Consider the following 27402-nt stretch of genomic DNA (forward strand, 5'->3'; position numbering starts at 1 on the left):
CAAGAAAAACCAAATACCACTAATGATTGAAACATTCCTTTCCAAGGCCATCCTTGTGATGAATTTTTCCCCTTCCTCTTGACCAGTAGAGACCTAATGGTTACTTGGCAAGGTTGACTTTGCCCCTCATCTCCCCAGAGGGCCCAGAAATGCCCAAGTAAAGGCACCTGTCCAGGGAGAATTAGTTTTGCTAAGATTTTCCAGCCACTCTTTTTCATTTATAGATCTTGTACTTGCTGTTTACACCTATAGAAAATTATTCTTTGAAAACAACTTAGAGTTATGAATTTCTTTTATAATTCAGAATACATAGTTGGTTAACAAACGTGTTTCCTAGAACTAGCAATGGTCTCCCCACCACCACCTGGCATATTCCCTCTTAAGGGCTAACACCAAGTCACCTCTGGGCCAGGCAAGGGGCGCCGATGGTCTAAGATCTGCAGCAGTTAATTCCAAACTTTTCTCCCATACTGGATGTGACTATTTTTCTATTTTGCTTGTCACATTTTAGCATACAAATATTAGAAAACCAACTTCAACACATTTATTAGATTGGTATATTTTATAATAAATTTGTGATTCAAAACCTAACTCTGACTTTATGACATAGTACCTTTACAAAGGTTTGCAAAAATCCTTCCGTATAGCCTTGTATATAAATAAATGTCATGAAACAAATAGTAATTATGTTCTTGTTTACATTATACCACTTTAAAATAATTTTCCTTAAAGTCTCCTACAAACAAGAAAAAGATCGTTTCTCTCAACGAGTTCTAGAAAACATTCACAACTTGCCTCTGAACGAGACTGAGAGCGCAGCTTCAGGAAATTCAGTAGGTTGGTGGCTTCACAGCCCCAGTTTGTGAGCAACAACCACAACCACAGCGACATTTCCTTATCTAGAGATCAGTGTGTCTGCTTGTCAAGAATGTTTTAAACTCTTAATGGCCTCAGTCCTGGAAAATATCTTTTGGGATGAGGCTTTGTAGAATCTCACAATCTGTTTTATGAAAACAGGTGAAGGTCAAGGTTTTGCTAGATGACTAGGTGGTGATAGGTGATCAGTCAACTTAGAAACATCCTAAATGGGTTAATAATTGAGTGACCATCATGTGTTTTCCAAAATTGGAAACAACTCAGATCAATTTCTGATCCTTATTCTTACACCTTGTTACGGAGTTTCCACATATAACTTAGGTCCTTATCAATTAGTGTCTGAAGTACCTGCAGCCTTGAGTGGGATCCTTGCCCCACCTCAAATCATGTTCTTAGCCCTAAATGCTAGATTAGTCATCTTCTTAACAGGATGTGTGACTTTAAACCAGATAATTGATAAACCACATTTTGTCTCGACTGGTTGGGCCTACCTCTGACGCCCTCCTTTCCCTACCACCCAGCTGGGTATTGGTTCAGGAATTCAACCTGCTCTTTCTAAATGGCGACCATGTCTCTCCGGTTAAAAAGGTCACCTTGGTGTCCACTTCTCCAGGAGCTGTACTTAGTGCCCGAGCTTTGATCTGGAGTCTGCTCTTCAGAACCCCAGCTCCCCACCCTCCCATCCCCCAGTCAAATTTTCCTGCTTCCCAGGAGCCACCTCTGTAGGAAGTGGACAAAGGGAATTCTGCACCTCAGGGATGACCTAAATTATGACTTCTTGGCTTTTAAGACAGTAAGAGCATGGTAACTTTTGGGGGCTAAAAAAGAAGGTAAATGATACCATAACAGCCTTTGGAAGTGGCACAGAGAGTGTAACTTCCCTCTCAGATGTCAGTGTGTGCACACACAAGAGTGTGAATCATTATAACCTCTAGAGTGTAGAGCCAGAGGGACCTGCGGGATCATCTGGTCTGACCTTTTCACAGACAAGGAAACAAAGATAACCCTTAACCTTGATGACGTGACAGAATCACAGTGCCCTGGGCTGAGCTTCCTTCAGAGACTGGTTGACAGCTGTTTAACTTCTAAAATCTGGAAGCCTTTGCCCTATCTATTTAGAAAACCGAGCTGATGAGAGTCCATCTGATCTCCTTCCACAGGTCTGATCCTCCACACTGCTCACTCGCTACAGCCGGAAAGGAACTCTGGGCTGCTGGATGACTTTTGCCATGTGGTCATCTGTCCAGACCTGCCAGCAAAAGTAATCCCTTGGCAGCAGAAAAAAACACATATGGGGCATACAGCAAACTCAGAAGGGGGTCCTTTCTGAAGAAAACCAGAACTGACTTGCTCACCTGGAACACCTGGTGGTGTAACTGACCCGGCCAAACAAATGCAAACCGCTTTTCGTCATGACCACAGAAGTAGAAGCCCGCTCCATCCTGCTAGTAGATTTGGCCTCAGTATTGCTCTCATTTCAAGTGGGTCTGCTTTTCTGTGTGCGTGTGTGTGTGTGTGTGTGTGTGTGTGTGTGTGCGTGTGTGTGTGTTTTATTTTTAAGGAGAAAATAAAATGCAAATGTGCTCATCACAAACTCTCCGAATTAGCTGAGCTCCCTGGTGTGCACCATCTGGTACAGTATTAGACGTTCTTTGTGTGTGTGGCTTCCTGTCATTGCTGTGAGCTTCCATGAGAGTTATTGCTACAGGAGTGCTGGTCCCAGCAAGATTCTGCAACACAGAGTGGAAGGAATGGACTAGACTTCATGCTCCACGCCAAGTCCACTTTATAGGGTTTGAAGAAAACGCCCAACTGGCAATGCATGTACACATTATCTATTGCCAGCTGGGTATTATCTGAATCTAAGTTTCACGTCTGTCTGCCCAGCTTATTTGAGTGCCTACCTCATAGGTATAATTGGGACAAGAAACAAAGAGGCAAGGACAGGTGAGAGTGGATCCTTGGTTGAGTATGAGATCCAACATGCTTGTAACTTTTTCAAGAGGTCCAGGCCTCATTCACATGGTGCCGTGCCATTTCCACAGTGCTGACGTGTGCATCTTGTGCAGTGACGTTAGGAGGCAGTGTTCCCAGGACATCTAGTTGTTCACATTAAAGCTCACCAAGAATCAGAAAATAATAGTTTTAAGCCAAACCATTTCAAAAGACATGGATGAGGAGAGCAAACAGACTTCCTTGACAAGGCAGTCTCCTCTCCACGACCAACAGATGAGCCTCCTAGTTCAAACCCTTTCTAGAACAGTGCTGCTCGAGGCACAGGATACCATAGGTATACTCCAGGGTCCAGGAGGGAGGAAGGATCAGGGGAGAAAGAATCTGAGGCCAATAGCTGTTGCTGAGAAGGGGCCATAGAAGAAAGTGAACAGAAGGTGGTGACATTTTTCCCTCAACAAGGCAAGTCCAGTGCTTCTTAGAGGCAGACAGAGGGCAGGGGGCTACACATCTTTGAATCCCGCGCAGCTACTGGCTCACCACTTTGCACATAATGGATGCTTGGAAAATAACTGCCTATAGGGACTACAAAACTACTTTGGTAGCCTCAGAGCTTAATCTGATTCTGACTTTTTTAAAAATCTACCTATAACCAAAACCACAAAACCATTTTAGTAAGAGTTAGAATTGAGTTTGGGAAAGTCCAGGAGTGTGTTATTGATACTGATATCATGCTGTTGTATCCTAGCTGGTTTTGTCACTTAAATTAGCAACTACAATACCACAAGGAAGAAGACTAAGCAGGGAGGGAGACAAGCAGTCATTCATCATGGACTGGAAGGGGCGGGTGTGGGTCAAATCTCCTCCTGCCTTGGGGAGGAAGGCTTAGTTTCTCTGTCTGTGTCCACCACACCTGAGCTCTCCAGTGCGAGGCCTGTGTCGTCTTCATCATTTCCCCAGCTCCTGAAACACACAGAACAGTCAACAAATGCTTGCAGAAGTGAACACTATAAAAACCCAGCCAAAAAATACACAGAAAAGAAGTAGTTCTCAGAAAATGATGCCTCAAAAAGCTAAAGACAGCAGCAAAGAGCAGGTGAAGCAACAGGGATGCTATGCTTTAAGAGATACTGGTCACAAAATGTAAGCAGGAAAAAGTCAAGGAGGAGGGGACATGCACAATTTGCTTGGGTTTGACTATTCCATGTGAGAGCTTGGCCAAGATCTCCTGAGAACGTGTTCCTTTATTGAAAGATCTCCCAATCTGGTTTAATAAGGGAGATTTACAAAGAAGACAAGGAGAAAATGGAGAGAGTCATTTCAGAGAGTCATTTCAGTCCCAAGACCACGCAGGAGATGTTCCAGAAATATCACTTGCTGCCAGATTTTCTAAGCTCTCAGGGCTTCTTTGGGGAGCTCAAGATTTTAAAATAGCTGGGATCAAAAGAGAATCTCTCATTATGAGTAAGAAGCTCATGAAGAGCTTCATTAGTCCCTGCTGCTGTAGGGCTCCTGAACAGGCTGGTAGGGGAAAGTGAGGCAGAAAACAGGTTAGCAAGTTCTGGGCTTGGAAGAAAGGGTCTCTGTGACAGCCTGGACACTGGCACGGGGGCCAGTGAGGAGGAAGTTCTGCACCAGCAGCCCTGCGGGGCTTCTGGAGGAAGAAAGAAGGTTTTGCCCTAGATTTATGGCAGCATCACCCTTGTGGGGTTGCTGTTTCAGGCACCAGACTCAGTCCACGGGGCCCAGGATATTTGGGGCCTGGTTTCCTCAGTGTGGTCATTCAGTGCTTCAGCAGGTCCCGAGATGAGCCATTTGGGACTCCCTGTGTTCACAGCAGAATTGCTACCACATTTTGTGCAAAGTGGTTGTCAAGTTGGGGAAAGCGTAGGTACTAGAAGTTTCAGATTCACAGAACCACAGGCTGTAGACCTAGAAAATATCTCAATGTTCAAAAACTAAGCCCTTATATAATTGTTTTGCTTTGCATTGTTTTAATGGAAAAGGAAACCAAGTCCCAGAAAGATTAAATTACTTGGCTGACCCTCCAAACTTCCTTGCAGGCCCCACTCTGGTCCTCTAATTACTTTGCTCTCATGTCCAAGAAGACATGCCCGCCAGACCCGAAACTCTGGAATTCCCTCCCCAAATGGTGTAAAGTCTGCTTGTAGGGCCTGTATGGGCCTCTTCCTTGGGTCAAAGGTAGTCTTTGATCATGCAGGCTCATGTCCACACATGGCACAGGAGGCCCCTTGGAAAACCAGGAGCGAGATGAAAGGGTGGGTGGGCCATGGGGCAGCTGGCTCTGTACCACTATAGTCCAGTGTGGAACTCCAAGGAAACCAAGAGGTCGAAATTTGATCCTAGGTCATTATGAAGGTTTACTAAGGTCATTATTTAGCAGTTTAGCTTGATTTATAACTTTAAGTATTGAGACATTTATGGTAAAGGACCTCCAAAAGGTATTCTCCTCAGAGCCTTTCCCAAAGCTCACCACGACACACACTCAGCTTTCTGAGTAGGTGACTAATATCAAGGCTCAGAGGTATATGCCTAGTGAATCAAGCTTTGCCCAAACTAGTCATCCTCTTGGTTTTGTACGTAAAGCTTTCATAAGGGATCATAGCTTATTGTAGCCAAATAAGCCAAATGAGCCATATAAACCATATGAAAGGGATCCTTTCATAAGGGATCACAGCTTATTGTAGCCAAATCCCATAGTCTTGGGTCGTGGTGAGTTTCAGAGGGCACATTTCATCTGCAATGCTCTGCACAGACAGCACCTGGTCAGACAGCATTCCAGGCACGCAGCTTAGGGCTGGTGCTATTCTTGCCTTCCACCAGAGCTCGGCAATCTCTTTGGTCTTCAATGATACTGACTGCCAAGGCGTTCTGCTTAGGGCTACCGGAGAAGCAAAGGGGTAAGAGAGAAGAGAGAGAAGAACATTCAATGCTCCATGTTCTGGGAATAAAGCAGCGAGCAAGATACAGCCTGTGTCTTCGTGGTGTTAATGTTCTCACACGGGGTTTGACCAACTTTCTGTAAAGGGCTGGAGAGTAAACATTTTCAACTTTGCAAGTCATACAGTCTCTTGTTGCAACACTCAATTCAGCTATTGTAGCACGGAAGCAGGTGTGGACAGAACCTAACGAAATGAGTGAGAATGGACTTGGCCCACAGGCCGTGCTGCGCCCACCCCTGTTTCAGTGAGTAAGCAGACATTAGTGTTAGAGGGACAGCAAAAGCAGCTCTGGGTGCCTTATAGGGCCCCCAAATCACTTGTTTCCTTTCCTCTGTTTTTTTGAAGGGACTTCAAGTAACTCCAGTTTAGCCAGGACAGTAGATGTTCAAAGATAAGTCTAAGGACGGAGAATGGGGATGATTTTCAAGCTCAGGAGCTTACGGTTTCAGATCTGCAATCTTGGCTGATGCCTCCACATACAAGATGATCCTTAGCAGCCAGACTACAGGAAGGTGTAGCTGAGCCTGGGTTTTCACCTTCCTCACACACACCTTGCCTCAGGCAACAAGACACCTCCTAGGCACAGCATCAGTTCTGACCCAACCAGCAGGTCTCTGAGGGCCCTGGGCCCAACCTTCCGTGTTCATCCCCTCAGCTGACTGGCTAAGGAGCTCTATAGAAACAAAATAGCATGGTCAGTAGGTAGATTAATTTTTAAATTGGGGCTCTTGGGCAAAAATGTCAGGGAAGAACCTGGAAGTCCCCACTTATTTTTAGTCCCCCCCTTTGGAGAGGGGTTCCCTTTTTTGGAGTACCCAGCGGTATCTCCCACTGTAAGGACATGAGCTTTGAGAACTACAGAATGCTAAGCAATTATAAGGTAAGTTTACATGTGTTTGTTATTTTAATTGTCGCCACTCTCTGAGATTCAAACTGATTAGTTTTTCATGATTAAAATTTATATTCAGCATTAACAACAGATTAGTCACACGAAAACAAAAAAAAATATTGTTCTCTCTGTCTCATACCACACACGAAAATTCCAAATGCATCAAACTACTCTCTTTAAAAAGTAAAAAAGTCATTTTTATTTAATAATTTTTAAATTATGAAATAATCACAAATCTACAAAAGTTACAAGTGCAGTAGAAAGAATTTTTTCTTGAACCTTTTGAAAGAAAGCTGCTAGTTTGGTGCCTCGTTACCCCTGAACAGTTTGTATATTTCTTAAAAACAAATATATTCTCTTACATGTTCACAATAAACCATTAACATCAGTAAATTAACATGGATACTACCGTCCAATCCTCAGACCCCATTCAACCACTATCCCAATAATGTGCTTTATACCAAAGGATCCAATTCAGAACCACGTTAGATTTAGTTGGCCTGTCTTTTTGGTCTCCTTCAGTTTGGAACAGCTCTCAGTCTTTGGAAGATCATAATCCAGTAGTTTTGCAGTGTTCCCTAATGTGGGCTTGTCTGCTATTTCCCTGGAACAAGGTTCAGGTTATGCACCTTTGGCGGGAATATCTTACACATGATGCTGTCCTTTCCATTGCTTCCTATTACATGGCACGGAATTTGATTTGACCCGTTACTGATGATATTAACTTTGATCACTTGATTATAGGGGCATCTGTCAGACTTCTCTACAGTGAAATTACTCTTTTTCCCTTTGTAATTTATAAGTATTTTGTGGAGATATATTTTTGAAACTACGTAAATTATCCCTTTCCTCATCAACTGCTTAATATAATTCCTTACTTATTTACATCTGCATGGATTCATGGTTTCCTATTTTATTCAACGGATTTAATTCTTTACTATATTATTTTTTTAAATGCTTGATTTGTCCCTGATGTAGTTAGTGGAAATCCATCAAGCTGGCTTCTGTGTCCTTTTGACACATTCCACATCATTCTTTGAGCACTTCCTTGCTTTCTGGCACAACAAGACGTTCCAAGTTCATCTTGCCATTTCCCCACCTGGAATGAACCATTTCCCAGGGAGCCCTGGTTCCTTTTAGGGAATCTACTATTTAGAAGCCAACACCTAGACTCTCTCAGTGGACAGTTAAAGAATGTATATGTGTGTGGGTGTAGATAGATAAATAGGTATCCATTTACATCTACATTTATTCCTATATGACATATATATTTATGTAAATCATATCTATTGACAATCCTGAGTTCACACTGATACCTCCAATTCCAATCCAACAACACAGGATTCACTTTAGTTTTCTCTCTGAACATATTTTAACTCCCTTCTCTGACAATCCGGCTGCCACTCTCTCTAAAGATTTACATACATATTTACATATTTGATCAATTTCCCTAGCTGTAACTCATCTCCCATCTCTGCCACTCTTCTCCCTCCCACATGGCTCCCACCTCGCACCACCAGGGCTCTGATATCCACACTTTTCTCTCCCTGCTCAGCCTCTGACTCCCCACACTGGGCCACCCCCACCACGTGGATACTCTTCTCACCTGGGCTGGGATCTGACTCTCCACACCAACCCACCTTCCTACATGCACGCCCTCCTCCCCTCCCTTAGGCTCTTACACCCTACTCAGGGCCACCGAGGCTCCCCACTCGGCCCCACATGGACATCTACCCTGTTCCAGCCACTTAATGGCTTTAAGAATAATTTGTTCAGGAAAGCAGGGGAACAGAAAAGGCAAAAGAAGAGTAACTAAAGACCACTTTTGAAAAGCGAAACTTGAGAAATTTAGGAAGAAAACATGTTACTGTCTTTATCATGTTGGGATAAGAAAAGTTTTCTTGGGGCTGGCCCTGTGGCCGAGTGGTTAAGTTCGCGCGCTCCGCTGCAGGCAGCCCAGTGTTTCGTTGGTTCGAATCCTGGACGCGGACATGGCACTGCTCATCAGACCACGCTGAGGCAGCGTCCCACATGCCACAACTAGAAGAACCCACAACGAAGAATATACAACTATGTAGCGGGGGGCTTTGGGGAGAAAAAGGAAATAATAAAATCTTTAAAAAAAAAAAAAGAAAAGTTTTCTTAAACAATAATGTTGGTTCCTAACACTTACTGAACACCAACTACGCACCAGGTGCTGTTTTAAGCAGTTTACATGTTTAATCAATAATCCTTACAACTACCTAATAAGCAAGAACTGTGATTATCTCCATTTTACAGATGAGTGAATGTTGGACCAGAGAGCAGAACTTAACCTAAACTGAACAGTTAAGTGGCAGGGCTGGGATTGAACCACATAGTCTGGTTCAGAGCCCTAGTCTTAATCACTACTCAGTACAACCTCTCAAAAGACACACAACATGACAAACACACATCCAGACACCATAGGGGAAAAGACTCATTAATTTGAACACATTAAAATGAAAAACTTCCATAAAACAAAACACACTCTAAAACGTAAAGACAGACCAGGGTGGCCCCGTGGCATACTGGTTGAGTTCAACACACTCCACTTCAGTGACCCAGGTTCACAGGTTTGGATCCCAGGTGCAGACCTATACCACTGGTCAGCCATGCTGTGGTGGTGACCCACATGTGGAGTGGAGAAGGACTGGCACAGATGTTAGCTCAGGGATAATCTTCCTCAAGCAAAGAAAGAGGAAATTTGGCAACGGATGTTAGCTCAGAGTGAATCTTTCTCAGCAAAAAAATAGAAATAAAAAAATAAAGACACACCACAGACAAGGAGAAGTTATTTTCAATGCACATAATGAACAAAGAATTAGCATCCAGATATAAAGAACTCCTGTGATTCAGTAAGATAAGACAAACAACCCAAAAGAAAAATGAGCAAAGAATATGAACAGGCACTTCACAGAAGAGGAAATTCAAATGGTCACTAAATGTATGAAAAGATGCTCAACCTCACTAGTAATCAGGGAAATAAAAAACCAAACAACAGGATAGCATTTCACACCTGTCAGGTTGGCAAAAACTAGAAAGTTGAACAATACTGTCTTAGTCAGTCTGGGCTGCTCTAACAAAGTGCCATAGACTGGGTGGCTTACCAACAACAGAAATTGATTTCTCACAGTTCTGGAGGCTGGAAGTCAGGGTGCCAACATGGTCAGGTTCCGGTGAGAGCACTCTTCCGGGTTGCAGATTGCTGACTTTTTGTTATATCCTCACATAGTGGAAAGACAGCCATCTAGCTCTCTGGCTTCTTCCTTAAAGGGCACTCACCCCATTCATGAGGGCTCCACCCTCATGACCTAATCACCTCCTAAAGACCCCACCTTCTGATACTATCACATGGGGGATTAGATTTCAACATATGAATTTTAGGGGTCACAACCAGTCCATAACAGTTACCACATCTGGCAAGGTCATGAGACAATGAGAACTCTTCCCCACTGGTGGGAGTGTGTGATGGTGGTCCCCAAACCATCCCTGTGTTCAGAGACTGGCTAAGAGGACTTACAGAGTTCAGGATATAGTGGTACTCATGGCTAAGATTTATTACAGCAATGTAGGAGGAATGCACGGATAGATCATAAGGGAAAAAGACATGGGCAGAGTCTGAGAGGCTCTATGCACAGCCTCCTCTAGGCTTTCTCCCTCTCATGAGGGATCACACAGAGTCCATCCATTCCCTAGAAACAAAACACAACAACATATATGTGATGTTTCTGGCCTGGGAAGTCCATTGGAGACTCAGCATCAATGGTTTTTATTGTGTCACATAAGCACACTCTAATTAGCATGGTCCAAAATTCCAGACTCTCAGAAAGAAATCAGGTGTTCAGCATAAACCACAGTGTTTGCAGTCTAGGCACAGGAAGCCACACTTATCAGTAAAAGAACAATGTGAACACTCCAGAAATCCAAGTTCCCAGATGCCAGCCAAGGGCCAATCTTGGAAGCAGTTCCTTCTAAAGACAGCAGCTCCCCCCTGCTATGTTAACCCTTTTCTGGAGACAGTGTACATGGATACGACCAGTCTGGATAGCAATTTGACAGTATTTAATGAAGTTTAAGATATGCAAGTCCACCGGCCCAACGAGTCTCCTCCTGGATCAAGTCTGTCTTAGAGAAACTTTGCACATATGCACATGGAGATGTGTTCAAGTGAGCTCCTTGTAGCCTTGTTTCTAATAGCAAAATATCAAAAAACAATCTGAATATTGAGCAACAGAATGAAAAAATGAATTGTGGCCTGTTCATGCAATGGATGTTATATAGCAGTGGAAATGAATGAATTAGAAATATGTGTTTCAAAACAGATAAATCTCAAAACATAATGGTTAAAAACAATATTTAATGGCAGAAGAATAGAGACAGCAGGGCCTTCCCCAGCCACTTGATCTAAATTTCGACTGTCCCTAAACCCATCCTAGCATCATACACCCTTCTCTGCTTTTTCTTACATCCTTAGCAGTAACCATTACCATTATTAATGGTAGCAGTTACCATTATCTGACATACTATATGTTTTTACTTACTCTTCTTGCTTATTGTCTCACTGCCCTTCTAGAATACAAGTTCCACGGGGGCAGGAATTTTTGTTTAATTTCTTTACTTTTTGTTTGTTGTTGTTAAGCAATCCATCTTTTAATTTTTAAATTCTTGACATTCCAGAACTAAACTGAAATTTATTAACACTTCACTCTTACATTTCTTATTGACAAACAAATAAAAATTCATGAGCCAAAAAACCCAAATCAAAATTAAAAACAGGGAAAAGCTTATAAAACTAAATGTGGATCCCAGCTTTAACAGCTGAACAGAGATTTTTTAATTCTTAGCAGATGATAAAGTCGTCTAGAAACTGAACACGTACAAATTATTTAAAACCTGGAATGACTGACCAGAAATTACACAGATTACGGAAAAACAGCAGAAAGTGATTATGAGTAAACCTACCCTGTCTAGCTGTGCCCCATGCCCTTCTCAGAGGAAAGACTGGCATGGATCCTGAGCCAGACTAACACTAGCCGCAGAACCCATGATAGCAGCCCACCTACCAGAAGAGTCTTCACCGGATTGGCAATTTTGATCTCAGCCCCAGACATCTGGCAGATCTCATTTACGTTGGTGCCTTGGTGCCCAGTTATGCAGCCAATTAAGTTATCTGGAATGCTGAGCTCATGTGTGGTTTGACTACATACATCCAAACTCACCCAACCACCTTTCACCTGTGGAGAGCTGGAGTCAATTCCAGCAAATCTGGTCCTGCTGTGCATCATGGCAAAGTGGGACTGTTGTCTTGCCACCTGGTTCAGCTCGGCCTGATTGAGCAGAGAAATGGTGTGCCGTCCTTGAACTGAGTAGGCATCTAGAAGTGGTCCCTCTGGGTCATGGGTGGCATGGGGGTAGCCTGCAACATTGCTGCACCTATCTCGGCAGCCCACACAGAGGACTGGAGAGCTGGCTGGCATGGGCTACTATGGAATGGTGTGACTCTCCCTTGCGGAGACGGAAAGAGCATCTCCAACATGACCAGGTACATCTATTTGACACACTTGATGACAGACTGCAACACACAAACAGTGGGGATGACCCACTCAGTGGAGTTGAGCACCTTAGCCCCCTCCCCCAGTGCCTAAAACCATGCCCTGCCATTGTAGCTACTCAACAAGCATTTGTTGACTTAATGAATGAATAAAGTATGATGCCATTTTTATAAAATTTAAAGCATGTAAAAGTACTAAAGATTATTTATAGATACCTGTATATGCAGTAAAAAATACTATGACATGCATAGGGATTATAAACACTGAATTCAGGAAGTGATTGTTTCTAGGTGGAGACGAGGACTGAGATCAGGGAGAAACAGGAAGGAGCCTCAAGTGTATGTGTAATATTTAAATTTCGTAAAACTGTCTGAAGCAAGCACGGCAACATGCTCAGAACTGACAACACTAGATGGTAGGTGCGTAGGTATTTATAAGATTACTCTCTGTACTTTCTGCTGGCTTGAAATAGTTCATTAAAAAATATCCTATCCAGAGCTAATATCTGACACCACCACAGCCACCCCCTGCCAACACCACAACCCATCAGAGGTCGCCTTTCATTCCCATGAATATTCACAGCAGTGTGTGGGGGCAACTCTTTTGAACAATAACTTACTCCACTTCTCTCATCACCCTACTGGATTGGAAGATCCCTGATATTGAATCTTACTTACCTTTGCATCCCTCATGTGATCTTTCGTGGTGCCTTACTTTAAAACGGATTTTCAATAAATATTACATTGGTTGGAATGAAAATGCTAATTTGGGAAATGGCAGGCAGAACTGGCTACACAATTTTGGGGGCCAAGCGCAAAATGAAACAAGCACAACATGAGTGCCTTGTTAATCAGTTACTTAGAATTTCAAGATGGCAAGAACAGAACACTAAATCAAGCACAGGGCCCTTCTGAATGTAGAATCTGTGCAACTTCACAGGTCTCACACCCATGCAGCTGACCCTGAGGGCAGGCTTTAAATGCAGAACTCATCTAGTATCTGAATGATTTAAAAGAGTAGGCTAAGAGAGGCTGCTGGTTATGCACTACATCCATTCTCTTCTTCCACAATAACAGAGTAATGCATAGTTGCCCAGGGAGGGACTGTATTCCTCAAGCCTTGTAGTAATGTGTGGCCTTGTCACTAAGTTCTGTCTGGCAGAATGGAGCAGAAGTGATATGTGTAACTGGAGAAGGAACACCCCTCCATACTCTCTTCCCCTACTCTGCTCACGGGAACTTGGTTTTGTGGTAACCCAGCTTCAACCATGGAAACAACCTCAAGGACTCAGGAGGGCAGAGCCACAAGATGGAAGGATTCTGGGTCCCTGACAGTATATGTGGAGCAGAGCTGCTCAGCAATGCAGCATGGTCCTCCCAGACCATTAGGTGACCCAAATTAGTGTGAATGTTGGTTACAGCAGCCTAGCTTGGTTGTATATTTCTACAGAAATACCATTTTTGATTCACCCAACAGCTAAAAATAAGCCCTTCTAAACTAATCGAATGTGGTAATAGTCCCCTAGGCCCTGTGCACTGGCAGCAACAGGCCCTGGGCCAGCCCCAAAGAAGGAGCCTGGCTCAAAGGGGAAGTAATACACATGCTCCTTCCAAAAAAGCTCAACTAACTGCTTAAGATGTTAAAGTTCCTCACCAGAGCAAGCCTGGAAACCCCTGCACAGAAGAGCGGATGCCCTTCGAAGCACCAGGAACCTTTTCTGCAATCCTGGGATGGGCTGCCACAAGCTCAGCAGTGGCTCCTCACTAACCATTCAGACTTTTTTCTCTAGGAGACACAGTAAGCAAGATTGCTTGAAAACCAGCTGGGCTGCGGCAAATGGACCAGAGAAAGAGATTGTTTATCAAGCAGGATTGAAACTCCACAGAGTCATCCAGTTCCCAGCAAGGCTACAAAGAGCTCCCAAGGCATGTTAGCCCCAAATCCAACCAGCTACTCCTCAGATAACATCCAGGGATCAAGGATCCGATGTTATGTAACACAGCACACAGCCTGCAGCAGGAACACACACACATGCACATATCTTTCTTTGACAATAAGCCTTGACTTTCATAACCACGTTCTACTTGAATTTGCATGGGAGTTTGGGTTGTTTTTTAAATAGCTACAATTAATGAATATCCATGACTGATATTCCTATTTCCATGAAATAATGGGCCAGCTAACTGAGAGTGCTCAGGCAGAGAAACTAGGGTATCTGACCGTGGACCTTGTAGGAAGTCGCTCGGAATCTGCCAAAGGATGCAGCCGTGCAGATGAGAAAATATCTGAGAAGACATTTTTCAATAATTAGCCTTTTAAATAGTATTTACCCTGTCCCCAAGAAACAAGCTAGATGCTTCATTAGAGCCAGTAAAAAAGGGAAGATTTAAGAAACTTGCCCAAGGCCAGAGGGAGCCTCAACGTCAGAGCCAGGATCAGGCTCAAGTCTTGACGGCCCCAGTCCTGTCTTGAGCGCACACTCACAACTTCCTCCCTTTTAATTAAAAAGAACAGCAGAGAAACAGACTGGTATCAAGCAAAGGCCAAAACCACATGTATATACTTGTCAGACCCTCTTCTCAAAAGCACAGTATTTCTACAATTACCACCAAAGAGCTGGAAGGAATGGAATACGTGGCAGGGCTTAAAACAGTAATGAGAAACCAAACTTGGGACTGGAACAGCAGGATAGGATGGAGAAGGGGTTTGAAAAGGTGCTGAAACTCTGTACACAGAGACCAGAGATGGTCTGCACATCACCCGGAGGTGGGCACATGCCTGAGGTCAGCCACATAGCCAAGCAGGGGGCACCAGGGCCCAGGAAAGAGGCTGGGGGACACAGGGACAATTTGCCTTCATGATACTCCCCCAACAGCATGGTTCCATGGGAAATCCAATGAACAAATATTATTTCATTCAACCTTTCGATGATGTGAAAAAAATGGCAGATACTGGCCAAACTGGAAGTAAAAACACAAAAAGATTTAAGAAAGCTAAAGAAGCATGAGTGGTAGACATTTGGAATAAACACTCTGGTGCTGACACTCCCTGGGGTTCTGGGGACAGACTCGGTTAATGAGCTTCCTGTGAGGCCAAGGTTGAAAAAGGTATGCAGAGGTAGAGCAGGCCGTGGGTGTTTAGGAACCTCCATCTCATACCAGAGACACTTGCAAAGGAAAAAGACCCACAGCCTTTAGGAGTGTTAAGAAAGTTTCAAACACGCAAACTCACAGGCCCAAGATTTCGTGAACTGACTCCCTTTTGGGGGTGAGAGATGAAGAAAGGGCCATTTACAGTTGGCTGCAGCAAGAAAAGGTATGGGGGCCTTTTTTAAAACCACAAAAGCTGTGGTCAGTAGCAGAGTCAGAGAGAGGAGGCTAGAACAAAAGAAGTTGCTTCCTCTCTCCGCTCTCAGCCACGTGAGGATGCAACGAGAAGTCAGCAGTCTGCAACTCAAAAGAGAGTTTCACCAGAACTCAACCATGCTGACACTCTGATCTCGGATTTCCAGCCTCCAAAACCATGAAAAATAAATTTCTGTTGTTCATTTTAAAAAGGAGAGAGAGAGAGGAGAGAGTATTAAGAATTTTATCAAGGGATTCCTGACCACCGTGCCCAGATGCCCATCCTCCCCTAGGTGTCATCTTCTCATGAACCACAACCAGGGCCCACAGCTACCCTTCAGGTGACTGCCCAAAACAAGGTCTTCATTATGAAACTTCATCACAGAGGCCTTCCATGCTGTTCCAAGAGCTCCTGGCGAGCAGAGCCAGCCCTGGCTTTTCCAAACTCTTCATCGTTCTTGGCCTAGTTTTCATCCAGCTCCTGACTCTTGATGAAGATGGTGTTCGTGGCCCTACCCCAATTGCTGCATTCAGGATCTGGTGAGGTTACTTGATCTTCAGAGTCCTGACCCTTGGAACACCTGCCAACGCTAACCCAGACCTCTGACTCCTTTCTTCTTGGAGGTCCTGGCCCTCTTTCTTAGTTTCAGACCCCAGGTTCCCTGGCTCCCAGCTGTGGCCCACCCATCCAATACCCCTTCCATCTAACTTCCAGCCCTGTGAGCATGGTTTTACACAATTAGGACAGGGCCACACTGTGCTTGTACCTCCACTCGTAATTTTTGCATGTATAATGCCTAACAACCTCTAATACACGGTTAATCTTATAGCCTGGGTTTATTTCTTCTTTATTAATCCCTTTGTTGTCCCTGAAAAACCAACTTAAAAACAACTACCACTGCCACTATTTGATTTTATTAACAAGATGTACTCAACCTAAGTAGGCCCAAGGCTCTGGAGCCTCTAACTTGAGAACTTGATTCATTCCCTACTACCTCTAAGCCTCCACTAAGGGCCAGGAAGCACAGTACGCACTGGGAAACCAAAGACAAGACACATTCCCCATTCTCATGGAGCTCATAGTCCAAGGAGAGAGACAAGTACCCAAATGGTTAGGATTCAGTGTGAGTACCCCTAAGAGGCAAGGAGAGGAGGCATCCCTAATCCAAAGGAGAGGTGACTGAGCTAACTGTTAAGAAGAGTAAAGACTAACAAGGGGAAGGGAGTGAGGGGAAAGGGGAGGGTGCTTGAAGCAGTGGAAGCAGTATGGGGGTGAGAGAGACCCTGGTAAGTGACCCTGGGGGATAAGACCCCTGTGAGGGACATCAGTGTGGGTATAAGTGGGAGCTGTGGGGTGGGCAGGTGCTTCCAGGGCAGATGAGAAAATAGAGACAGGCAGAGCCGCATCCTGGCGGGCCTCGTACGCCAGGCTAAGCAGTTTGGACTTCATCCTATAATGTACTTTGGTTCTCAGACTTTAGTGAACACAAGAATCAGTGGAGGAGCTTGTTCTAATGGTAGGTTCCTGAACCCCACACGCAGGAATTCAGATTCAACAGGTCAGGGAGTGGAGCCAGGAATCTGTATTTTCACAACCACTCCCTTCACTGGGTGAGTTTGATGCAGAGGATGGTTGGGCGACACTTTTCCAAATACAGCTGCAGGAGATGTGGAGCCATAGAGGGGTGGCGTGATCAGACCTGTTTCAGAAAAATCACTCTGGCAGAAAGTCCCCATACATGCTTGCTCAGCAAAGCCTCCTAATCCTTGGATAATCCCCCAGTAGCCTTCTGTTGCCAGGGGCCGCAAAGCTCAGAGTTGGTTCTGACAGAGCCAGTCTCCTAAGAAGAGAGACTGCTGGGAAGGTCAAGACTGAGTGCTCCTGGACTCTTCTCCTTTGGACGTTTTGTAGCCCAAAACTCAGGGCAACAAGGGTGCTGGTTGTGTAAGCATGAAAGCCTTGGGGCTCCAGGTCCACTGATGGACTTCTGGATTCTGGAGGACACAGGCTCTGCTGGGGGCTAGAGCCTGGAGCAGATCCATGTCTATTCTAGTCGGGGCTACAGCAGCTCCTGACAAGACAGAGCCTGTGCTCATTTGGTTAACAAAGGCCCAGGAGGAATTTGGGTACAGGCCATGTCAGCTCTCATTGGCCTAAAATGCCAGCTCTATAATTGGCCTAAAATGCCAATTATATCATCTCAGAGAATGGAATCTACCCTGATTAATGTAGTCTAGTTTCCTGCAGCCAGTGGGGATGGATACATTGATAAATATTTTGTGGTGGCTACAACAGTGACATTCCAACCAAGGCTGCCCACTCATTTCTTGGAACTGCCTAATCGATTGAGCTGGATTTCTGCAGAAACTGCCTTCTTGTAACCCGGTGATTCTGAGCATGGAAAGAAACTCAGGCCAACCGACACTGGCTAACAGCACAGAAGGCTAGGTGATGTTCACCCTACGTCAGTGCTCACCACCAATGCCCCCTCAGGAGCCAGACCCTACAAGCCTTCAGAGCCCAGCATCTCTCCTGTTTTCTCATGCCTCTTCCACAGCAACAGTTTTCTCTCTCCCAAATTTGCACAACACTGCAGAAAGTACTGTTTTGTTTCATACTCTACCATCTCAGAAAGCAAGAACCATGTCTTGGGCTTCTTTTTTCTGGTGCCCTGCACCAAGCAGCTACTCAGATAAGCAGAGCCGAAATGAATAGGAGGCCTCTGTATGGGTGGGCTGGGCCTACTTTCAGCCCCCTGGCCAGAGTGCTAACAGCTCAGCTCTAGCCACCCAGCCACTAGACTCTAAGCTGGGACATTTGTTTCCTGAACACTCCTCAAGTAATTTTTTTGGCTTATGCTTAGCAGATTGCCCCTTTGCCAACTGATTCCTGACTGGTATTTGCTGAGACTAAGCCTCATTAACTATAGACCATGTGACAGGACACCAATGAGGACCAGAAAAGAAAATGGAAAAATAATCACGTTCAGATGCTGCCAACAACCATTAGAAGATGATTCCATTTAAAGCAGCTATATTTTCCATGTCAACTTGTCTATCAGTTTCTAGGCCATAAACATTTAAACGTCATTTGCGTGTGTGTGTGTGTGTGTGTGTGGTCTAATGACATTTGTGAGTACGTAGTCAATATGTAAAAAATCTAAGAAACATCAATCTAATATCATTAATTGAAGGGTAAGTTTCAACACAGGTATCAAAAATATTTATAATTAACAAGTTTCTAGAAAGTTGATCATTTGTAATCAACTTTCCATACCATGATTGAAGCTTAAAGAGATGGCCATCAAGGATACTATTCTGATCTAAAGAACTAAAAAGTCATGACAGTTCATTAACATGAGGAGCTGAGTGGTTGGCTTTAGTGAAACCCAGTCAAGTACCCATATGTCTGGGTGCTGAGGCTAAGAGGTCAGGATAACTCAATGATGATTGCCTTTCTGCTGCCTGTGATGCCTGGGGACAGGAGTTTGGAACTGGCCCAGCTGGTGGGCATTGCTACCATCCATTCTGATCTGAGATAAAGATACTTGAAATCTCAAGAGGACTTTAAGACCTAGGAATTTGTTTATTTTAATTAAGATAGACCTTTAAATAGTCTTCAAAATGATGTTTGTGTCATTTTATAACTATTTTAGTCAAAAGTAAAGACCTACACATAAGGCACTTTCACATACATGAAATTAATTTCACGTCATTTAATTCTAGATGTTATTTTTCCAACTTTAATTAATTATTATCCCAATCTTAATTTAATTAAGATGATTAACCTAGGGCTCAGAGAAATTCAAGATCATATAACTGGTAAGTAGCAGAGTTGAGATTCACCCAGTTCTGTCTGCCCAATCCCCATGTTCTTTCTACCACACTTTCTTTCCAACACACCATACCTATAACAACTGGGTTTGCTGCCTTGTCCAGAAGGCACAGCTGTTTCTCAGTCTTAGTCAAGAATTTCCACCTGGTGTAAACAAAAATTACAACAAAAATTCTATCTACTGGTCATGTGTGCCTACTGGCTTAGGATGTCCCCTAGCATATTTATCCCAATGCCATTAAAGCCAGAACCAAAGATCGGGGGCCCCACTGCCATGCTTATACCCTTCTCAAGTACCCTCAGCTTGGAGACACTACTCAGAAACACACAACAAGTTTCCTGACACCAAATAACAAAAGGGAGTTTCAGGAGATCAATATTTACACATACACATACACACACAGCTGAGCTACTCTTCGTCTCAACAGCCATACAAAAGGCTTTGTGTGCACCTGCCTGGTTCCTCTCAGAGATTGTATTTCAGCTGGATTGGGCTGAGTCCTTCCCATTCTCGAATTGTTGCCTCAGTTTATAAACTCCAACTGTCCAAACTGTAATAATCATGTGGCAAAGGCTGTGACTCTGGAACCCACCCACGGCAAACAGAGAAGGCTGAAAAGACACAAAGGTAAGAGAGGAACTAACATTTGTCAAGTTCCTACTACGAGCCAGAAGCTTTTTAAATAATTCTGTGAGGTAGCTACTCTTACCCCCGCTTTTTAGATGAGGCCGCCCACGCTCTGGGAAATTGAGTGATCTGCCAAGTTCATACAGCTAATGAGAGGCAGAGTAGGATTTGAACCTAGGTCTGTCTCTCTTAACACCCCATGTTATCTCATTTTATTTTATTTAATATAATGTTCTCTGCTTCATATTATAATGAAGGTATTATTATCCCTACTTTACAGGTGAAGAAACTGAGGTTGCTTCTGAAAGGAGTGTGCCCTCTGGAACACTCAGCTCAAACATTTTTCACACTGTCTTCTATAGTCACTATCAATACACAGGTCAAGACTCTTAACATAAGTTCCTGGAGGACAAGACCCCCACAGTGATTGCTCAATCTCTTCATAGTTCCAGGCAGACTAAGTCTTCATAGAGCCCTCACGTTTTAATGGCATAACCATGGTAATGATGTAATAATCTACATCAAAAGAACCATGACTTTTAAACCCAGGTCTGAAATAAAACACAGATCAGATCTGAAAGCAACTGATGTGCTTTGTCCTCAGCTTCTAAGATTTTTGGTTAATACTTCTTTGGTTGCAAATAACAGAAACCGATCTGAATTAGCATCAATAAAACAAGGGTTTTATTGGAAGGATGAAATCCAAGAATTAGGATAAGACAGCTTGTAGGACCTCAGTAAGGGAATTTAAAGACCTTCTTTCTACAGCTGAGGCAGCATATAGGAATCAATTCTCAACTCCAGGACTCAGTCCAAAATCTCAGAATGAGAATCAAGTGGGTCCAATTAATTCAGTCAGTTATGGAGCAGGGGTACCTGGTAGAAACATGGCTACCAGGACTCACCCCTATGAGGGGCAGAGTTCTTAGCAAAGAGAAAGTAGTCACCCCTAATATTCATTCACAAAAAAAATATGGTAACTCCAAATTCTAAGCACAAGATTATAATATGGATAGCACAATGTGGTAGAGGAAACACCATATAAGAAGTCAGGAGACTGATTCCCATGAATTCTCTGCAATGGCTTTGGGCAATTCCTGCATCTATAAGATGAGGAGTTGAAGTAGATGACCAAATGCCATCTAAAGCCACCTTCAGTTCTAAGTTTCTCTGTGGGATTGGTGTAACAGTCGCTTCCAGAAGACTTTAACATAGCTATTTGAGGAATGTGCATGTTTTGATGAACCCCAGGTTTGTTTGAAGTTTCTTTGTACAGAAACAAAGTAAGTACGACATCTCAAGAATGTCAACATCCAGCTCTGTGAAAGAGAGAAGGAAAGATAAATGTGATTTTAGGCCTTCAGTGCTGGCATCACGGATCCCATTCCAAAGGGGACTTCTGCGCTCCTAGAAAAGTGCCTGTCTCATAGCAGGCACTCAATGAATATTTGCTGGATGAATGAATGGATGGATGTCATCTCCCCTACACAGAACTGTCATGAAAGTTCTCCTGTTTTGACCGTCAACTTCTTGGGCATCCCCACTTCCCTCTTAACGGCTTTCTAACAATGCAACAAATAAATGTTTTTGAGGCCCTAACACATGCCAGGCACTGAGGCACCATCATTGATGCAGTTATCCAGGAGTCATCAAGGATGCCACTCGATACCATGGGTCTTAGAGCAGCCCAGAACTCATCGTTCCTTGGCCACCCCACCAGGGTGGGGCTGGGCCTTGTGGACAGGAAAGTCCTGGCCCTCTCTGAAACTCAGTCCTCATGGTCCACAGTAATTCTTCAGCTTGCCCCCAGATGCAAAAAAATGCAGCCTTGAATACATCCATTGGAACCTCTGAAGCCTGAACTAAAATGACATGGGAAAGCCTGGCTCTAAAGACACAAGGTTTGAGAGTTGTTCTCAGCAGGAAGCAGAGGGAACTCCAAGCTGACAAAGAGCATGGTCCTCTGTTTTCACCAAACAAGCTTGCCCCTCTTGGGGCATCCAAGAGCCAGCTGAGTCACTCCCTCCATCTCTTCTCTTAGCTTTTAACTTCTACATCTAACTCTATGGGGAATTTTAAAGAAATTCCACGTACCACGTGACATTCGCAAGAACAAATTCCAGATAGATGGAAGTGTTTAACTTAAATATACAATTCCTACATTACTAGAAAAAAACTATTATTGTAATCTTGGGGCGGAAGAGTCCTTTATAAACAGAATGGAAAATGCAGATAGTAAGGAAAAAATTAGGCAGATTTGGCTAAATAAATTTTGAAACTTCTTAAGAACAAAGTATAAGACTAACAAAGTTAAAGATAAACTGATACAAATATTTCAGTATAGATAAATAAAAAGATTAATAGTGATGATATATAAAGAGCTTCTACAAATTAACGTAAACTCTTTGAAGACAAAGGAAAGAAGATACTTTTATTTGTGAGCGTGAGCAGAGGGAAAAAAAGGAAAAAAAGGAAAAAAATAATAAGTAAGAAAAGCATCTCTGGGGCCAGCCCGGTGGCGCAGTGGTTAAGTTCGCAAGTTCCGCTTCAGCGGCCCAGGGTTCACTGCTTGGGATCCCGGGTACAGACATGGCACTGCTTGGCAAGCCATGCTGCAGTAGGCGTCCCACATATAAAGTACAGGAAGATGGGCATGGATGTTAGCTCAGGGCCAGTCTTCCTCAGCAAAAAGAGGAGGATTGGCAGCAGATGTTAGCTCAGGGCTAATCTTCCTCCAAAAATAAAAAAAAGAAGAGCATCTCCCCTTCCACTTGACACACAGACTGAATTTGAGGGCCCTAGAAGAGGCTTCAGCGGCAGCAACTGACGGGACCATTCAGTAGAGGCATCTTGAGACTCAGGATCTAAGCAGAGCAGCCTTGGGCCCATGATGACAAAGAGTGGTTGGCACACGATGAGCAAATGGCCCTTTCCCCACCTCTGCCTGAAACTCAACACCCCAACTCTGCCATTCAAGGATTAAAAACTTTGGAGCAACACCCATGGCGTGGACTTTGGTTTCTGTGAACTTCTCCAAGCTTCTGTGAGTGGCAGATACACAGGAAGCATAGGAGAGGGGAAGAGAGATGTTGCCATATGGAGCCACAACCGACAGACAGGTTTATGGACATATGGGAGGCACCCTTCCGGGGACTTCCAGAAAGAACTGGAGGACACATAGAGGGGCCTGAGAGCCTTTGTTACTTGTGATACTGCAACAGAAAATGTCTAGGCATACACATATGTCATTTCTTTTAAAGTCTGGAGGGATAAATGTTTTCTTGGGGAAATGGGACTATGAGAGGAGGCGGGAAATTCCACTTCTATTGTATACACTTCTGAGATGTTTGATTTTTTTAAATGAGGGACACATATTACTTTCATAATAGTAACATACAAGAAGATAGTCCCATTAGGAAAAACAAAAACAAGCCAAAAAAAGTACAAAGGATATGGCATTTGGCTTTCAAGGATTGAGCCCTCCTCTGCAGCATGGCTGGTGACAGCACAAGCCCACAATAACCTTCTCTGGTGTGATCTGTGGCAGGGAATAAAGCACAGAGCAGTAGGACGCACAGGAGCTTCCCTGGCCCCAGTGTCTGGAGCTGATCCATGTCCAAGGGCAAAAGCTGTTTTGGTGGCCAGCATGGAAGGCCAGGATTAGTTATTATCCCTGGCATAGAGGCCCTGACTTGTTTTGTCTCCAGAGATCTTAGAAAAATACCTTCTTTTGTGGTCAGTCACCACAGAGTTCAAACGATTTCTTTCTCACACACGCTTAGGTTGCAGGCAAGAGATGGAACCAAGGTCTCACACCCACTGCTCCCATGAAAACATCCAGTGTCTTCATCAAGATTCACAAGGCCTGGCCCCTGCCTTCCTCCCCAGCTTCATCTCCCCCCTCTTCCAGCTCTTTCTTCAGTCACTAAACTAGGTGTGGTCCCCAAGGTGTCACCTCTCTTTAACCTGGAACCCTCACCTGCCCCTTTTCTCATTCTTCTGTTCCCAGCTACCTTGTTACCCCTTGCAGAGAGTCCCCCCTAAACCCCCCATGGGGGGAGACACCATCACCAACAGCTCTGCTCCCAGAACACCCTGGGTCATCCTCTGAACTATTACCACTCTGCAGAGTGGTTGCCTGATTACATGGCCCCCACTAGACTGGCACCTCTTTTACTGGCAAGGGTGATAGTATTACCACAGTAGCCTCCAGTTATGGGCATAAGTCTCCACAAATATTTGCTGAATGAGCAAGCTGCTGGCCCGGCCTAACCCTTCAGGCCTCCTCAAGTCAGGCTGGCTGTGCTCTCCTGGATCACTACAAGCTCTTTACAGTTCCTGAGGGAAAGGTGGTGGCAAAACTCCAACAAACAGCTGTGCTTATGAAAATGTCTCTTCCTGGAAGCGAAACATCAACACAAAGAGAGTTAAACGCCAACAGAGGTAAGGGGGCCTGCAGACCTCCCATACAAAGCTCTCAATGTGCTGATTTATCAGGCACAGATAGGAGTTACAAGGCCTGGCAGGAAAGAGGAAAGAGCACAGGGGACTGGAGATCTCGTTCTGATTCCACCCCAAACCACTGAAACTTGGGGCAAATCTCTTCACCTCTCAGCCCTGTCTGTCCTGGGGGCCTGTGAAGTAAAGGCTGCGTCGGGTGATGGCTAAGATCCCGGGAGGGAGGCAGGAGAGAAGCTGACCCATCTGAAAAGCACATCAGTTGGTCTCCACCCAACCTTGACCTCAGCCCAGGATACAGCCCAATCCAAATCCTCCCGCCTAAAACAACTCTCCTTGCAGCAGACATTCTCAGTCTGGGTCACAAGGCAAAAATGTCACCAAGGCCCTTGTATTTGGTGCTTTTTTGCAAGCAAGCAAATCTAGACGGGATTGGTACCTTTCCCTTGAGAGGAAAGACGGATGACCCCTCCACCCCATTTCCCACAGTGCGAGTTTTACTGGGACCTCATTTCTACCAAGACCAGGCAATAGCCGGCCCCACACTGCTGGGCTCTGTCACCAACCTGAGCCTCCCTCTCTGAAGCAACGCTGGAGGCAAATTCATGCCCCCTTTCCAAGGTGCTGGAGTTGGGAGGCTGCCGACTATGTTACAAGGAAGAGGGAATCACATCTCTTGCCCCAGATTTCGCTGAACTGGGGACAAAGGAAAGAGTTTGTTGATATTTTTCCTCTATTCTGTGAAATGCATAGGCTTGGGCATCAGTCAGACCTGGGCTCAAGTCTCAATTCTGCCACTTTCTAGTTATGTGACTTTGGCCACTTACCAACCTCTCTGCATCTCTGTTTTGAATCTGCAGAGTGGGGCTGTAATGTGTACCTCAAAGGCCTACCTTGCAGAGTTGTTGCAAGGACTAAATGAAACGACACCTGTCAGATCCACAGCACAGAGCCTGCCTAGTGCAGAATGAGTGCTTAGCAATGTTAGCAACTATGAACAGCCTGGAAATGTCTGGCACGGAGCCATGGGGCCTATGTTTTTAAAAGAAATTCTCCATGAATCATGGTTAGGACAAAATCCTGATCCCACAGCCCAGAATTCAGGTCTTTTCATGCCAACCCACTCACCACCCTGTAGTTCCAGCCACCTTTGATTAAACAACTGAGAACTCAGAATTGTGAAAATGAAAATCCCCACGCAAAGACTAGCCTGTTCCTGCCCACAGTGGCAGCCCGAAAGCCCAGGCATCCCCATGGCCCAGATCTGCTGCTTCTTTCCTCCCTGGCAGCACAGAGCCGAGGTCAGCCTGCCAAATTCGTTACTGACTTTGAGCCTGTGGTGCCTCTGCTCCAGTGAGCTTTCGCTTACTCAGAGTGGGACCTGGAGAAGGGTTACTTTTTAATCTCATGAAAAATCCTGCAACCCGCTTTGTGGGGCAGTGAGCACCGGGAAGTTGGGAGCACCTTCGGGATGTGTGACAATGGATGGCACCTGGAACGGAGAAGCGGGCCCCAGGGGCTTCCGCCAGCTCTGGGCCAATAAACCCCTTTGTTCTGTCTGGCCTGGCTTCAGTTTCTTGTATTTAAAAAAAAAAACCCAAAGGATCAAGATGAGGCAGGCAACAGGCCGAATGAAGACTAGTGCCCCAAATGTAGGTTAGGGTCCTCAGCCAAACTCTCCCTGACTTGTTAACAAATAAGCCAGTGATTAAGCTGCTCCAGCACATTCTATTCTGTAGCCCAGAAGGGAGCCTCCCCGTTACGGGAGAGACAGACACTAGATTAGTAGCTTCAGTCTAATTTCCCTGTGTCTGTGTCTGCTGTATGTAGTGGGTGACAAGACCACCTCCAACCCCAAAGTCGCTTCTGGGACACCACCAGGACCAAGAAAGGACCTACAGACAAAGGGAGGTTTCTGGTGCCCTGTTGAAAGGGATTGGCCCAGGAGTATGTGTGTGTGCTTGGCACTGCACCAACCATTTTACATATATCTCCTCAGTTCATCCTCACGATAACCCCATACTCAGGAACTGTTGCTAGTGTGAAGGCTCAGAGAGGTTAAGTGGCAGGCTCAAGAAACTGGCAGAAGCATGTGTTAAACTCCACTACCTGATGCGGGAGGGTCCCATAAAGTACTGCTTTTCCCATTTTACTACAAATTACAAACGTCATACTATTTCCAAAAATTGGGAGATTAGTGGGCAGTGGAGTTACTTGGGAAGGCGCCACAGAAAAGCAGAACGATTTGGAAGGCCCCCAGGGAAGGAGAGGCAAGGAACCCACGGCCAGGAAGGAGTTGGCATGTTCAGGAAGCAGGGGCAAGGCCAAGCACAGACTTTGTTAGAGCAAAATTTTCTCACATCCCTGTTGTAATGTATCTAATCTGTAAATTAATGCCTACCTGAACACATATGAATGAGTGCTGTTGAAACACCTGTTAATCTGAGCAGCTGTCATGAAGGCCTGGTCCCCTAGCCTTCAGGATGAACGAGCCTCGGGGGCACCAGGGATGTGCTCTCCCACGTGGTCTTTCTCCTCAGCTACCCTCCAGTGACATTCTCTTCCCTCACTGGGGCATTGCAAACTGCGGTGACTCATGATAGCTTCCTCCACATAAGCTCTTTAGACTCAATATCCTTTTAAAAAGAAAGTGGCTCTTGGCGCCGGCCTGGTGATGCAGTGATTAAGTTTGCACATTCTGCTTCAGCGGCCCAGGGTTTGCCCGTTCAGATCCCAGGTGCGGACATGGCATCACTTGGCAAGCCATGCTGTGGTAGGCGTCCCACATATAAAGTAGAGGAAGATGGGCACGGATGTTAGCTCAGGGCCAGTCTTCCTCAGCAAAAAGAGGAGGATTGGCAGCAGATGTTGGCTCAGGGCTAA

General features: G+C 44.8%; 1 protein-coding gene, 1 long non-coding RNA gene and 1 pseudogene across 2 annotated transcripts in view; 1 reads left to right on the top strand and 2 right to left on the bottom strand.

Moving 5' to 3' along the window:
• ABCA4 (ATP binding cassette subfamily A member 4) overlaps positions 1-2470 on the top strand; it is a 130644-nt gene extending 128174 nt beyond the window's left edge. The window contains exon 50 of the mRNA XM_005610408.4: positions 2037-2470. Within this exon, the coding sequence (XP_005610465.3) occupies positions 2037-2042 (6 nt within the window). The 3' untranslated portion in view covers positions 2043-2470. The remainder of the gene's footprint in view (positions 1-2036) is intronic.
• LOC138924334 (uncharacterized) overlaps positions 1-27052 on the bottom strand; it is a 28478-nt gene extending 1426 nt beyond the window's left edge. The window contains exons 1-2 of the long non-coding RNA XR_011439344.1: positions 26921-27052; positions 3743-3792 (exon numbers count right to left, since the gene is read on the bottom strand). This is a non-coding gene — a long non-coding RNA (uncharacterized lncRNA). The remainder of the gene's footprint in view (positions 1-3742; positions 3793-26920) is intronic.
• Positions 11532-12946, bottom strand: LOC100058789 (poly(rC)-binding protein 1-like; annotated as a pseudogene).
• Positions 27053-27402: the final 350 nt, after the last annotated feature.

Source organism: Equus caballus, chromosome 5 (genome assembly GCF_041296265.1).
Source record: "Equus caballus isolate H_3958 breed thoroughbred chromosome 5, TB-T2T, whole genome shotgun sequence".
Taxonomy (NCBI): Eukaryota; Metazoa; Chordata; class Mammalia; order Perissodactyla; family Equidae; genus Equus; species Equus caballus.